This window comes from Meleagris gallopavo, chromosome 12 (genome assembly GCF_905368555.1).
Source record: "Meleagris gallopavo chromosome 12, MGAL_WU_HG_1.1, whole genome shotgun sequence".
Classification (NCBI taxonomy): Eukaryota; Metazoa; Chordata; class Aves; order Galliformes; family Phasianidae; genus Meleagris; species Meleagris gallopavo.
Genome location: NC_139415.1, coordinates 16,604,876 through 16,619,700, shown reverse-complemented (window position 1 = coordinate 16,619,700; position 14,825 = coordinate 16,604,876). Strand labels below are relative to the sequence as shown.

Sequence of the window (14,825 nt, the reverse complement as noted above, 5' to 3'; positions counted from 1 at the left end):
CCTTTTTAATTTGGACACTGACTCTACATTTTAATATAGTAAAATTTAAAAATATATAAAAAAAAAAACAGTAATTAACAGAGTAAGCACATGATAATCAACTCTACAATTGCCTGCTGTTGTAAGCTATGACTTCTTACGTGAGTAATTCAGGATCAGATTCTGTAACATCTCTGTTAGGTAAGATGTCCTTGTGCATGTTGACTGTTTAAGGAGCTTCTAGGCTGGAGGGTTGTCAGGCAGGGAGCAATCATTTCTGTTAATTGAACAGTACTGTTTCTATTATGGTATTGTACAGTTAATAACTAACAAGATTACATGCCCTCTTGCAGTGAGTTTCTGTCCACCTAAAGGTTTGCAGAGTCCTTTTTCTTTCGAGGGAGAGAAGTTGCTGTTAGCAGAAATTAGATAAATGATTCCACTGTTGTCAAGTCTGAGCAAAATCAGAAAATGCACTTTTGACACTGCATAGTGCATTGTCAGTGTACCCTGAACACAGAGACCTTTTTGGACTCTGGTTGCAGAACGCTGATGAGAGTTCGGGGCCAATATGCTAGGTTGTGCAAATTACTGGAAATTCAACCTGCCTGGCCTCTGTTCTTCAGATCTGTGCGATGAATCAAGTATTGTGAATTCATTTGACCCCCACGCAGGAGGAAGTAAAAGGCTTCTGTCCCACTCAAGCTATGAAGACCTCTGCAGAGAGTAGACTTTAACACTTTGCTGTCCTTTCATTTAGCAATGCGATCAGTGAGTCAAAAAGCATAAATGCTTTATGGCTGAGTCTGCCTCAAAGCAGAAGTGGTGCTTCTCCACAGAAATGCATAAAAATGCACTGTTCGTAATTTCATGAAAATATCCTGTGTGTATAATCTGAATGCAGAGTTTATTTTTCAGACTGGCATGCCTACTAATAGAGGCTTTTGCACTGAAATTATATATTAATGGAAAAAATGTGATTTCTATCTCTTGTATCCAGTGTTCAGCTTTTTGTTTTATATGACTTTTGGCTTATTTATTATTAACACATTTTTGCGGGTTTTTACATAACCATTATCTTTCAGCATTGTTTTGAGTCAAAACTGTGCTTAGGCTAAAATGGCATGTGGAAAGAGATTAACATTGCTACAGAGAAGTTTTTTGCTGAAAAAGGGGCACTCAACTCGGATGTAGATGGGAATGTGGATTTTGACATGATACTGATTTTAGAAAATTTAAAACAGCTAGAATTGGCTCTACTATTTTCCTTGAACTGAAGTTGCTTTGCAGTAAATATATGCATCTCCCAGTTTCTGAAAGCCACAAAACAGCAGCATGAAACAAGAAGGCATAATTGACTGTAAGCCAGACGTGGCTGAATAGACTTCTGGGGTAAAATGGAAAAGGAACAGAAAAGAAATTGTAAGGGAAGAGGAACTGTAATAAACAAGAAGCAGCAACAATTGTAATAATGAAGTGGATTGTAAATATCCCTCCAGTTTTCATATTTTATGGTACAATGGTGAATATAATAATAATAATATAAGCAAATGTGAGTCTTCCTGTGGTCTTGATATTAATCACAAAGAGCCTGCCAGGGTGGACTCTTGGACTCCACGCATGTGAATCAATAGGGCTCTGTTTTTTTTCTTTGCAGTCCTTTGTGAGATCCAGACAATGATAGTAAGCCCTATTATTTAGTAATGTATAGACTATTTACAAGAACATGGTATTTAGATTGTGAACTGATTTCCTCTGAAAATAATAGAGGTTATTGTCATTTTCTATATAACCAGGGACTTTGTCTACAGAATTTTCTATCACACGCACACATTTTAACTTCTGTGTAAATACAATAATAATGTATCTGGAAAATGATGATATAATAATAATGTAGCTGGAAAAACTGAGGGTTGCAGGGAAGAAGCGTAGAAATTCTAAAAATAAAATTAGAAGATTTTTTTTAATAAGTAAAGGCAACAATTTACTCAATTGCTATACTGCATTTTATAGTTTTCCTAATGTAGATCGTTAAAATGTAGACTATTTTCATGTTGAAACATATGAAATTGAAGTGTCCTATTTCACTGCTTCTGTACTTTGCAGAAAGACCTTTTTCTCTTTATTTTCAGTGGAAATACTTTTTGTTTAAGAGAGAGAAAGAGAGAGAGAGAGAGAAGCAGAGTTCCTGCCTGGGCAGTACAGCCCAGTTTACAATTATTGGAATGCTTCAGAAATTTTTGTATGTGTTTCAGTTTGGAACATGGTCAAAACACATTCTGGTGCAGTGGTTTAAAGAAAAATAAAAAGAGAGAGGGGAACCAAAATAAAATTATAAAAATACAATGTGGAAATTTAAGAATATAAAAATAACAAACTCTTAAAAATAATACAGATAGCCTATTAAGAATCAAGCACTTGAGCTTGGAAATTCTACCTCTTTCTTATTAAGACACAGAGGGAGGGAGAAGGAATTAGTACAGCCTTGAGATGTGGCATCTACAGCTGAAGCTTGAACTTAACAAAATTAGCCAAAGTACTATTGAGTATCAGCCTGAAAATAGAGTGTAACAAGCTTGAAGGGCGTTCAGACCTCTCCCATTGGCCTTCTGGGAGCTTCCCATCTGTGAAACACTTCAAGAGAAAACTCCCATAATCGTCACAGCCACATCTAAACATTGTGTGTACATATCTGTATTTATTTTTGTTATCCTCTCTTCTCTTTCCCCATGGCTGAGAAATGCAGTCTGTGATTCCATTTTTTCTAATTCCCTCTGTTTTTTTTTTTTTTTTTAGTTTTGTTTTTTTTCTTTCAAAATGAACAACACGGAATTTTTAGATTTCTTTGTCTCGCCGTTTCTCCTGCAGTGCTTCTCATAGAACCCTAGGAGCGGAGTTTTACTATGACAGATGATGGCATACTTGGCAAACAGTCCCTGCTGCATCCACTCTAGAGGGGTCAGGGCTCCTCTTCCCGTCTGTAATGGTTCCCGTCTGCATGCTTTGGGCAGTTCCTAGGGAAACTGCTTTTGCTAACATTGTCAAAACAGGAGCTATCTGGGCTTTTCAAATCATTAGACTATCGTCTACTGTTAGAAAGCTTATTTGAAGAATATAATCAGTTAATTTCTTTCAAACTTAAACCATCCTAATCTGTCCGTGGTGTGCATGGTATGTCATAATAGTTACTGCTTTGGAATTTAATAGATTTTTTTTCTCTCTCCCAAAAATACGAAGAGGAAATGTTCTATCTTGATTGTAGATAAGAAAGTCTCTTAGTATCACTCCAGGTAGGTATAAGGAGTTAGGTGCATTGCATAAGGGATTCATGTCTTGGTAACTGGTGTAAGGCATATCAAACCAGCTAGCTCAGATAACCAAATCCAGCGTGCTACCGTTCATGTTTGCTGGGCTTGGTTTGTTATGTTTTCTCTTAAACAGAACATTAACAAATCTCAAATTCTTATCATGAATTTTTACTGTTCTGCAAGGAAAAAGGGTAGCACCGGAAAGTAGTTGACTCTGAAGGGCCATTTCCTGAAGAGTACTTTAACTCTCAAAGACCAGTTCCTCGGAAGTTAAAACAAACTCTTTGACTGTACACTTTGTCTGATGTTGGTGATTTTCCCATCACATAAGTACTGATGAAGAGGCCATTTTTTGAGTTAACAGTATTGCACAGATAATATAACTAATATAAAGGGGAATCAACTCGGAATTTGTTTGTTGGCTCCAAGCAGGCAAGTTATAGGCCATGCTTGTCTAAAAAGCGTTGATGAGCCCTCAAGTTTCTGTTTTTTTCTGAAGCAGCACATAATCAGGTAGTGAAAACAAAGAGATGTTTTTTAAAAAAATCTTCTCTAACTGTGTCTCTTCTTAGGTTCATTTTTTAAATAATGGACTGAGGTGGTTTCTGTCCAACAGTAAAGAGATCCATTCTTCTTTGTCACTGCTGTATGTATAATGAGTTTGCTGGATTGTTGGCCAGTTCTGTTAAAAAAAGAACTTAGTGGATATTGACCATTGCCTGGATATTCTAGGTTAGACCTTGTGATCATTTCTCAAGCCTTTCCATGACATTTGGATCACGTCTGTCATTTGGACAGACATGCAAATATTTTCACTATTGGACCTAGCAATTGTTCCTTGGATTATCGACCCTACAGAAAGGTCAGCAGCTGTCCACTGATACATACACCCAAGTATTGCAATTATCTTATCTGGGGCAGCAAATGGCTCCTCTTCCAAAGTGCCTTCCAATTTTATACTATTTTGATTTTCAGAACCTTTCATCTAGCTTTCATCAGGAAGAAACTGCACTAACACTAGTGGCAAACAACAGTGCTCACCTCCTTTGCAATCTATGGTAGATTGTCTGTTGTTTATCTGTTCAAAAGTAATGGCACTGACATAGAAAAGGAGGGTGTTGTTTTTCTCACTGTGTTGTGTAAAGAAGGCCTCTTCAGAAGCATGCTGCGAGGCTCCAAGAACACATACACAGGGCTTTGAACAGAAAAGTGTGTTTATTGTACTTAATCGGTGTTAATTAGGATTCTGTTTATCAGCATGTTTTATTTCACTGTTAGCTATTTGCGAAGCCAAAACCTTGGCAAAATTAAAGTGATCTGATATTTCATTGGAAACCAGTCTATTTATAAGTGTGCCCTCGTGTTAACTGGTCTCTTGCTTCTCTTCCTTAAGGATATTTGTTCTTGATAAGTCCTTCTTCATAATCCTCTCGTTTTGACAGCAAAATTGGTTTCATGGTGGTTAATTCTGCTCCTGGAAAAAAAAAGCTACCCATCTTTCCAATGGGCAGCAGGCAGCAGGAACAAATTCTTTTTCAGAAGAATTAACTGTGAGGTTTTTTGTAGTGGTGGTTGTGTTGTAGTTTGTTGGTTTTGGATGAATCCAAGATGGGGGAGTGAATGTGTAGGGAAGGAACTAGCTTCTGTAGAGCTGTTAGCTGGTGGGTAGGCTCTCTTTATTCACTGGATTCTCTTTTTGTTTTGGAGATTTGGAAGCTTCCCTTTGTAGGTAATAATTTGAGGCTTGAGACAGAGGAGTTTTGTGAGCATTTTCTTCTCACTGAGATCATATGAGGTCATTGGACAGAATCACACAGCTTTTAGTAACTGGTGATGCAACAGCTAACCCAGAAACTAACAGACTAGTCTGATTGCCTGTGGGCAAAGACCTGGCTGAATTAATGCTGGCTTCGCCTCGTTTCCAGCTGCAGTACTGAGTTAAAGAGCCTTAAAATAGATTACTTTCCTAGAGCCACATGTGAGTGGTCATAGTGCTTCACACGCTGTGAGTCTGTGCTGGCATGTGTCTGGGATGGGGCTGCATGCAAGGTAAACACCATCTTCAGAGACGGTATGTGTTGTGCAGAAGTATGAGAAACTGTGAAAGGTGGGAAGGCCCACAGCCAGACATGTTCCTGGGGGTGTCCCAGGAGTTTTTTCTAGTTTTACTCTGAAGTTTAGCCAGCAGGCAGTGTGAGTCTGTGGCTGTGACACTGAGCAGAGGGCTGCTGAACTCCGAGCGGAGTTTTTGCTCGCGTCTGAGCAGACTTTCAGTAAGACATTTAATCCCTTCCTGTTCCTGACTTGTCACCTAAAGCAAAGGGGAAAGCTTCTTTTGTCTCCGTAATTCCAGGAGCCTGTTTAGATTACAAATTCTTTGAGGAAGAGAAAACACCTGGCACAGTAAGGCCCCTTTCTCAAATAGGTGCCATTGTAACAGCTGCAGTCGGAAGCCATTCACGTGCCAAGCAGCTCTCCCCAGCTTGGGAGCTTCCGGGCGGTGACCTCTCTCAGGACTGACTTCTAACAACTATGCAGGCAAGTTTTCCTATCTTGCAGGAGTTTCTGAGAGACTAAAATTTGCCCCTTTGATTTTGGTTTGTTTGTTTTCTGTCTGTATAAATTCCTTAAGGTTTCAGTTGAACAAGTATTTCAATTTTAAAAAAGGAAATCTGCATTTTTATTGAAGTATTACATTTCAACAACCATCTCACTTTTTTTTTTTTTTTTTTTTTTTCCCCTCCTGGAAATACGTCAGGCTGGGGGCTGATCCAAGGATGACCTTTCCACACAGACAGTTTCATCAATATTTTTCCAGAGAAAAATATCTATCACTGGAAAATCTTCACAGGCATTTTGTGGATGCTGTAAGGAGGACTTTGCAGGCAGAGATCTTTCTTAAACCTGGTTGCTGACACAATTAGCAGTAATAGAGATCTTTTGATAGCTTCTATATCAGTGTAAGCTCTGAATTGACATTGATATACAAGCAGCATTCTTTTAAGTCGTGCCATTTCTTGCTTTGATATTTCCCCACAAAGCTATTTAATTATTTAAAAAAATCAGTCATTGTACCTGGTTAACTAGAGGACTGTTTAATGAGGATTTCTGTTTGGGTTTATACTGCAGCTGAGGAGGATATATGATCTCTTTTGAAATGAGCTATTAACATGATAAAACATCTTGGGAATATACAGTACCAAAGCTGATGGCTTAATCTTTGCTGAGCTATCTGAAAGCTGTATTAAATACAGGGGACTGCACTAATGAGTATTTCAGCTTTGTAGTGGTATGGCACTAGAACACAGAGCTGAAGTGCAGTTACCAGATTTTTCTATAACTGCTTCCTGAAATATGCTTTGCATTTAGTATTCAGAATCAAATACAGAGATACTATAAAAATCCTATGTTTTCCATACTTCAAAAATGGGTATTTTCAGAAAGGCAGGTATTGGTAAAAGAGATTTTTTCTTTTATTTATTATATGTGTGTGAATGTGTTCATGTATATACATGTGTATATACGGATATACACATAGGCACATACACATGTGAGTATTTGCACCAGCTGTGTTTACAGGCTGGTTTGGGTGCTGTGATTCTGCTGATATGGACTCACCTGTTTGAAGTTAGCTGTGCCCAATGCTTCCCCCAGGCCATGGCTCATAACTGGGCCTGTTAGCTGAGTATATCACCTTCCACATTCTTGTGGACTATGGAGGAATTCTATTTGGCAACCAAAATTGTATAAAAAACTGCTTTGTTTTTTATGACTATGCTTTTGTTTTTTATGACTTTGTTTCCATCACCCCTCTTTCTCTTCCCTTTTTTTTTTTTTTTTTTTTATTTTTAACATCAAACAGGAGAACAGGAGACTTTAACCCTAATTTACATGCAGCTTCTGGAATTCAGTAGTCCATCATATTCGTAGATTGCTTTGAGTTGTAGTTGTAGCTATATCTAGCACATTCTGTTTCTGTATCTAGAACCTCCTATGATGCTTTGCTCTTAGGTCTGTGTCATGCTTTTAACATCTCTGTTTTAGAATCCTTTTTCAATATTCATGTATGTAGTCTTACTATAAAGAATAACTCATTGCTTTTTGATCCCTGTGAGTTAAAACAGATGGAGGGCTGTTGTGGTTTTACCTCTAGGAAAATAAGCATCCTCTCAGAGCTGTAAGTTTGACATTTTGGGAAAATGCTTTTTCAGTTTAAAGGATTTATTGCCTAGATCACTATTTGTTCTGTAAGACTTGACAGTTAATAGACATACTTCTTGATTTTAGTGCTCTTCAGAGAAGGAGGGGTTCTGAGAACCTGGGAGTTGCAGTGTGGAAAAATTGATTTCTCAGTTTGTTCTGATATCTGTGGCTTGTCAATTCTTCTGTCTCTGTGTACCTGTCTGTAAAACAGCATGTGGTGTCCTCTCTGCTAATGGGTGCTCAAGAGCTGTGGGTAAACCACTGATGAGTCATAATCATTAAGTCAAAGCGACATCTGATATTTTCTCATATGCACTACTAATTTAGGAAAAATGTCTGGAAAATTCACTGATTTATGTTTCCCCTGCGTATTTGCTGTTGTTTGTATGCTTGATGATAGCTTTCTGTGTTGTGTTTGGTACAGATGTTGCTAAATTGTGCTGTCTGCTTCTAGCTTTTGTGAATGTTCTTTTGGTTTAAGTAGTGCAAAAGCTTCTTTCCATAGAGAAATGTAGAAGCAAAATGGGATGCAGATACTGCTGTGATAACTTATTTCGTTTCAGTATGTTCTGCATCGTCACTACTGTGGGATTTAGCTCATCCACACCCTCTACCATACAGAGACACAGCATGTGTGTACACAAAACACACATGCACCCACAGTCTTAAACATCATATTGTGAGAGAACCAAAAGGTCTGAGCATGTTGACTCAACTATTTAATGAGGTGCAATAAATCTTGACAAGACCAGCTGGCACTAGAGTCAGGCTTCTCATCTTTTTACCATTACACTGAAACGTGAACAATAGTGGAAAGAAACGTAACTCTTCTTTTTTTTTTGGTACTCGGATTTGTAGCACTGTACTGAATTCATCTACTTTCAAGGAATGCAAAGCATGGTGGATGCTGTGGAAAATATTCACGATGTAAAAGCCCTTTTTTCTGCTTCTTTTTCTCAGATTCTGAAAATATCATTGATCTGACAGATCACGCAAGTGTAGTCACCATTAATATCCCTCTAACACACGTTTGCTGAGCAGAACAGCAGTGCTGAGAAATGATACCCAAAACATGTTTAAAATCTGGTAACAAGATGTGTGGTACCTCATGCTGCTCTTGCCCTAACATCTGACTTTTCACCTTCTCTAGCATTTTGGACTCTAGCAGCTACTGCTCACTCCCAAACCTTCTCTTTCTCCCAGCCTGTCTGCATTTTTACAGTTTATCACTAAGCTCCTCTGCTGTGTGGCACGCTGTGAAGCCCATTCCTCTTTCTTATAACTTCTTCAGATCTTTTTCTCTCAAAGGCCATACCATCAGGATCAGCTGGGTTACTGGCTTTTACCATGCTTAGTTCTGTGAGTACCTTTAGAGGAAAAACATGCAAGTAATTAAGCGGCTCAGACACCCAAATTTTTGAAGTGATTCCAAAGCACTCATCTTTTGTCCTCCCAAATAGGATTCCTATTTAATGAACCAGATTAATTTTAGTGAAAAAGAAATCTTTTTAAATAATGGACTTCTTATTTTGGATGGGTTTTGTTCCTGATGATGATGTCCATCAATCTCTTTTATGTTCCCAGCTCAAATACTTAATGACAATCAATCCTTAAAAATATGGCTCCCAAACCAACTAGATGCCTCTGGATTCACATGAGAGAATGAGAGAGACTGCCTGAGCTTTGCAGTGTATCTCAAAATGATAACTGACATCCAGAAGTAATAACTGGACCTCATTGCTTTACGATTACAGCATTTGATGTGTGCTGGGCTCTGGTGCTTGGTGGAAGGAGATACATCCTGTAAAACAAAGTTGGATCCCCCTCTGGATGGCACTGAGTGTGGCGCAGACAAGGTAATCAAAATTCTCAGCAGCAATGAGTTTGTTTTTTCCAGCATTGTCAGCGGAGTAATGTTTCCAAGATTCGGTATTTATCATGAATCCACAATTTATACCAATTCTGTAACAAAAATTGCTCAATTAACAGCTGGATTGGGTCATATCTTTCTGATTTTATTATGTGTATTCCAGTAGCCTCTGGAGACCACAGCTTGTGGTCAAGGTGGTACACAAACACTATAGGAAAACTCCATGCCACACTCTGCTAAGTGCGCAGTGAGTATCCTGTGAGTCACATTAGGTAGTCACCCACTCTTCACAGGTTTGTTCATTGCTGCAGGTGGTGTTTCAAGAGTGAGATTTTTGTTTAGTGCAAGCTAAAGTAAGGTAATGTTCTTGGCTGTAATTGAGATAGGAAGTATGGGGAGCACTTAGACTGGTGTTTTGGGAGTGGAGACAGATGGGGAAAGAACAAGAGGCTATTTAAAAATTTTTTAGTTACTAAAAGTAGCTCAAAACATGTTGAGATTAAATTCACTGATGTTTAGTTATTTTTTCAGTAATATTTGCTTTACTGTATGTATCTACGTAGATGAATAAGGTGTGTATGGACTTTCCAGAGTCCAGATCAATGGAGAAAACAGTTACAAGAAACACAAAATAAACTCATAGGTTATTCGATCTCCCTGCAGTGAAATTCACTGCTCCAGTAGCTAGCTTCAGTGCTGTAAGAGTGGGAGTTTCTGAAACTGAGCGGCTACCTCCCATCTGTGCTAACAGAAGTATAGTTAAGTGAACATGTTTAACCTCTAAGATGGGATGTGCTGGGTGGTGTGTGGTTCGTTCTCCCACAGCTCATTAAGCTACAAAGAAACTTGATGGCTTTGATAACTGCCGACCCCCTTACTCTTACTAGTTTTGGATTCTAGTATTTATTGTATGCTGTGTGGTTAGAGAGGTAGGAAAGAGTAAACTTTAAAAGATTGTTGTTAAAAAGAAAGATTAGAGGCCTATGCTTCCAAATGGAAGATAAACAATGACAAGAAAAGCTGTATTCTGGAAAGCATAACAAGGAAATTGAGACAAGAAGTTTTTAGATATATGTTTTTCTAACTACAGGAGTCTCAGCGAATCTTTCATAATACTGCTTTGCAGTGCTTACTGTATCATATCCTGGACAGAGCAAGAGAATGGGCCAAGTTTGCTACGTGGCTAGGAGCCAGTGTAGCTTATTAGAATCGAAGGTTGTTTGGGGCTTTAGCCAAGTTAGGGTCAAAATACTCAATGATTTTGTACATACAGGGAATATTGCTGATGAAGACATTGCTTTGGGATATAATTTCTTGGATTTGGTTTCCATGAAAGGCATTGTTTGAAGTCTTTGCATTTAGATAATTACGTGCATTATGAAGCAAGGGGCCAATTTCTATGATTATGTTCTTTTAATGACAGAAATTCCTGTAGGGATTGATGGAGGATGACACTTAAACTTCTATATTTTTCTTCATCCATCACACAGAAGCCTGGAATCTCCACAAATTTAAACATGGGCATGTAATCTCTGACACATCCTTTTAAAGTCCACCAGTACAGGATTGTTTGCAAGATCCAGGGCTCCCTTCCAGACTCTGCTAACATAATTGCATTTCAGTGGTGCCGAGCTGGGGAGTGTGTCAGTAAAACTCCTATCCCTGAACATGTTGATGGAGACTGGAGCATGTGGAGTCAGTGGAGCATGTGCAGCCGGACATGTGGCACAGGAGTGCGATTCAGACAGAGGAAATGCGACAATCCCCCGTAAGTCTTCACCTCATACTGATTTCTTCTTGCATGTATCACCTGGGCAAACCTTGCTGCAAAAGTACAGTAAAGAAATGAGCAGCAGAACTGTGGGGGGGATGCAAGAAACTTGATGTTCACCAGCAGCAAGGACTGAATCAGAATCCAAGAGCAACTACATGGAGCAAAGCACGTTGTGCTGAAATGTATTGAGGGTTTACCATTGGAAGTGGCCCAATGCAATGGTTCAGATGCAGATACATCTGAAATCAAGACCTGTAGTTTGGCAGAGAAAAAATACTGTGTTTTCTCTTCAGCACTGCATTGAATGAGACAGGGTAATCTGGATATACAGAGCAAACTGAGCCAGTATGTCTTAGAGATCAGTTTTGCTGGCAGTGCTGTCTTTGCCTCTGCCTCTGGGAAGCAAAAGAGTGGCTGACAGTGGTCATAGTGTCATGTAGCAGTGTTGATCAAGTACCTTGAGAGATATTCTGTACATCAGGATGTACTACATATGAAAAGGAGAGTATTCTGCACACGTAGTACAGTGGGTACTTGGAGTTGACCTTTTCAGATTTTTTCAAGAAGAAATGGAGGTCATATAACCTCTCGTGCAGCCCTTCATCTCTCTGGTTAATTGAAGCATACCTGAAGTCCTTTACGAGAGGCCTGAACAGGTTACCACACTGGCTCTTTAAATGAACACCTCTGTTCAGATGCATTATCGTTTCTGAGATGAATAAGAGCAACCTTCCAAGTTATGCATCTCCAGATTTATTTATATTTTAAGATTTTCTTCACTGAAAAAGCACAGGAAACTTAACTTTTTAAATAGAGGCTGAGATTCTGGATAGCAGCAGTCACTTTGAAGACATGCCCAGATGATGGATAGACATCCACTGGCTTCTGCTGGGATATATTCATATTAAAGGGGATATTTTTGTTTATTTCTCTCTTTTAGTAAAGCAGAACTACAACTGCATGTCTGTAATGTCCAGACTTGATTTTTACCAGCTTGTTTTCCTGAACAAGGGAATTAGCTGATTTCTTTGCTGTCAGCTACAAAAAGTCTCTTTAACCACAGCGCTGACCAAACCTAAATCCATTCATCATCGTTCCTTAAATTACAGGAAATGCTCCCTCCAAGATTGCACATTGATTTTAAAATTCTCTTGCTCATATACGTTCTTGGCTGGGGATACACACGTGATCTTCTTTTGCTTCATATTCCTGGCGTGAGCCCACTTCTTCTGCAGCTGGTTTATTCACTGTCCAAAAGTATTGGCTAAGGGATTTATCTTTTATTTTATATGTATTTGGTCTTCAAATTTTTTTCTTTGCTGGAATCTGTACTCCTGCCAGCTGACTTCTGAGCCTGTGGGACTATCAGTATTTTTAAACCAGTTGCTTCACCGTTTGATTTGGTTTTTCCTCTCTGTAATTTCTGTCGGTACTTGCATGCATTGCCTCCAAATGATTGTAAAGCAGTGTATCATTAGCCAGTTTGCACATGCAGACTTTTGAGATATACCACCTTGTGTTCCTGTCCAGGCTTTGGACTATTTTCATACAGTGGGACTGAAGAAAAAAACACAGGCTTAAACAGAACAGGATAATGAGATCCCCATCCCTTCTCCCATCCTCTGTTGTCATGTGGAAGACTCAGGGCTTTATAAATGATCTCTTCAGTTCATTAGTCGGTAGATTTCTTGGCAGAAACATGGTGGAATGGTGGACATTGGCTGTGAAGTTTTCTACCAGGAAATCTGAGTCAGTGTTTCAGGCATGTATCAGGATGGCCTTGAATTAGACTGTTTGTTAATAGTCCCAGCCACTGCTGCAGCCCATACTGTGAGGACTTGGGGCTGTACTGCCACTGTGTAAATGGACAGGACAACTTTTACTGGGACTAATGACACAAGTAAATGCTATTGAGTCAGGGCCCTGGTTTCTAACTAGCAGTGTGATATAACCTGATGTTCATCCATCTTCTGTGAGGGAGGGGAGAAGCTGCCTTTGGAATGAATCTCTATACTGCTAACAACTAGAATTTGGCTGGATTTGCTTTTCATAGCATCTGTTTAAAAAAAGGAAGGACATAACTTTATCCATCTATTCTGATTACAACTAAAAGATAGATATGTTATAGATAGAATTCAGGAGAGTATCAGCAAGTAGCTACAAAAATTGCGATCACTTAGGGTGGCTTTTGCTTGTTGAAGTTTTTTTTGTGTTTTTTTTTTGTTGATTGGTTTCTTTTTGTTTTGTTTGTAAAGAAGCAAAATATAGGCATTTGTCAAGAGTTTTAGTTTTTCTTCTCTGGGGAATCGAAAATATGTTTAAAAAAAAAAAAAAATTGCAGATGCTTAATCCTGATGCTGATTAGTCACCTTTTCTGCATGCTTAAAAAGAGATACGTAAAATGGCGTGGTTTTCAAGGATGGAGACCATCCACTGCACAGATTTGTTTCTGAAAACCCTACTTATGCTACAATTTGTAGCTTCTTCTGTAGTATTTTCTTTTCACGTTGTTGAAAAAAGAACCTTAGAGGATGTACTGCAGAGACATTTGCTGTGTCTCTTGTTAAAGGTGTTTGAGGTTCATGACCAGAATACAAAAAATTGAACGCTCCATATCTTTTAAGAAGGCTACTTAGTGGTTTAATTACCTCCTATCAGAAGTGTGCAATGTGCAGTCAGCCAACTATTTACTGATCTGTGTATGGACACTACGAAAGAACATGCTTCTGAAACACTCCAGAGCATCTCTTCTGATAAACCAATTATATATCCACCATGCAGTTTGAATATTTCTGTCAGAGCCACGGAGAGCAAGATTTTCACTCCAGGAAGAAATGTCTGAAGGGAAGGAACCTTTCTGCTATTTCAGTAGTTGGCTTGGACAGAAAAACTTAAATAAAGATATGCCTGCATGTGGTTTTGCTATTCCTGTTGACTCTGGTTTCTCTTATGTGCATTAGGCCGGGGCCAGGTGGGAAGAACTGCCGTGGAGCCAGCGTGGAACACACCGTGTGTGAGAACTTGCCCTGCCCCAAAGGTGTGCCAAGCTTCAGAGACCAGCAGTGCCAGGCCCATGACAGATACACCAATAAGAAAAAAAGCCTCCTGACAGCTGTTGTCGTTGATGGTAAGTTTTTTCAGCTTCCTCTGCATTTTCTTGCTGTCCTTCCACTGCAGCTTATTAACCTATCTTGATTTCATCTTCAATACCCCCAATTTTCTGTAAGAAAGCTGTAGAACGTTCCTCTTAGCTGCATCTGAAAGATGAATTACAATTACTTGTTGCTGCCATGCTGTTCCTCAAGCTTTCTTAACAGAAGCTGTCAGTCCTTCATACACCTTGGAAGAGAACTAGATTCCCAGTATGAACAGGCAGATATTCATGTAGAGATTCATGTAGAGACTACATTCCATTGCTTAGTTGCTGTTGCCTCACACACTTGTTTGTGCTGCTCATAAAGACACATGTATTTCTTTTTTTCCAGATAAACCATGTGAACTTTTCTGCTCTCCACTGGGGAAGGATTCCCCTGTGCTGGTGACAGATAGAGTCCTTGATGGTACTCCATGTGGGCCTTATGAGACTGATCTCTGTGTGCATGGCAAGTGCCAGGTGGAGTAGCTTTCTCATTTTGTTTTTAATATTATGTATAATCTGGAGTAGCTATGTATGTCCTAGAAGAGCAGATGT

General features: G+C 39.0%; 1 protein-coding gene across 2 annotated transcripts in view; it reads left to right on the top strand.

Annotated features, from left to right (window-relative positions):
- The window catches only part of ADAMTS17 (ADAM metallopeptidase with thrombospondin type 1 motif 17), a 166,376-nt gene that overhangs the window by 85,612 nt on the left and 65,939 nt on the right, over nucleotides 1–14,825 (top strand). For both annotated transcript variants that reach the window (XM_085234376.1, XM_085234375.1), the window contains exons 11-14: nucleotides 9,245–9,346; nucleotides 10,983–11,128; nucleotides 14,095–14,261; nucleotides 14,620–14,747. In XM_085234376.1, coding sequence (XP_085090502.1) covers nucleotides 9,245–9,346; nucleotides 10,983–11,128; nucleotides 14,095–14,261; nucleotides 14,620–14,747 — 543 coding nt within the window. The remainder of the gene's footprint in view (nucleotides 1–9,244; nucleotides 9,347–10,982; nucleotides 11,129–14,094; nucleotides 14,262–14,619; nucleotides 14,748–14,825) is intronic.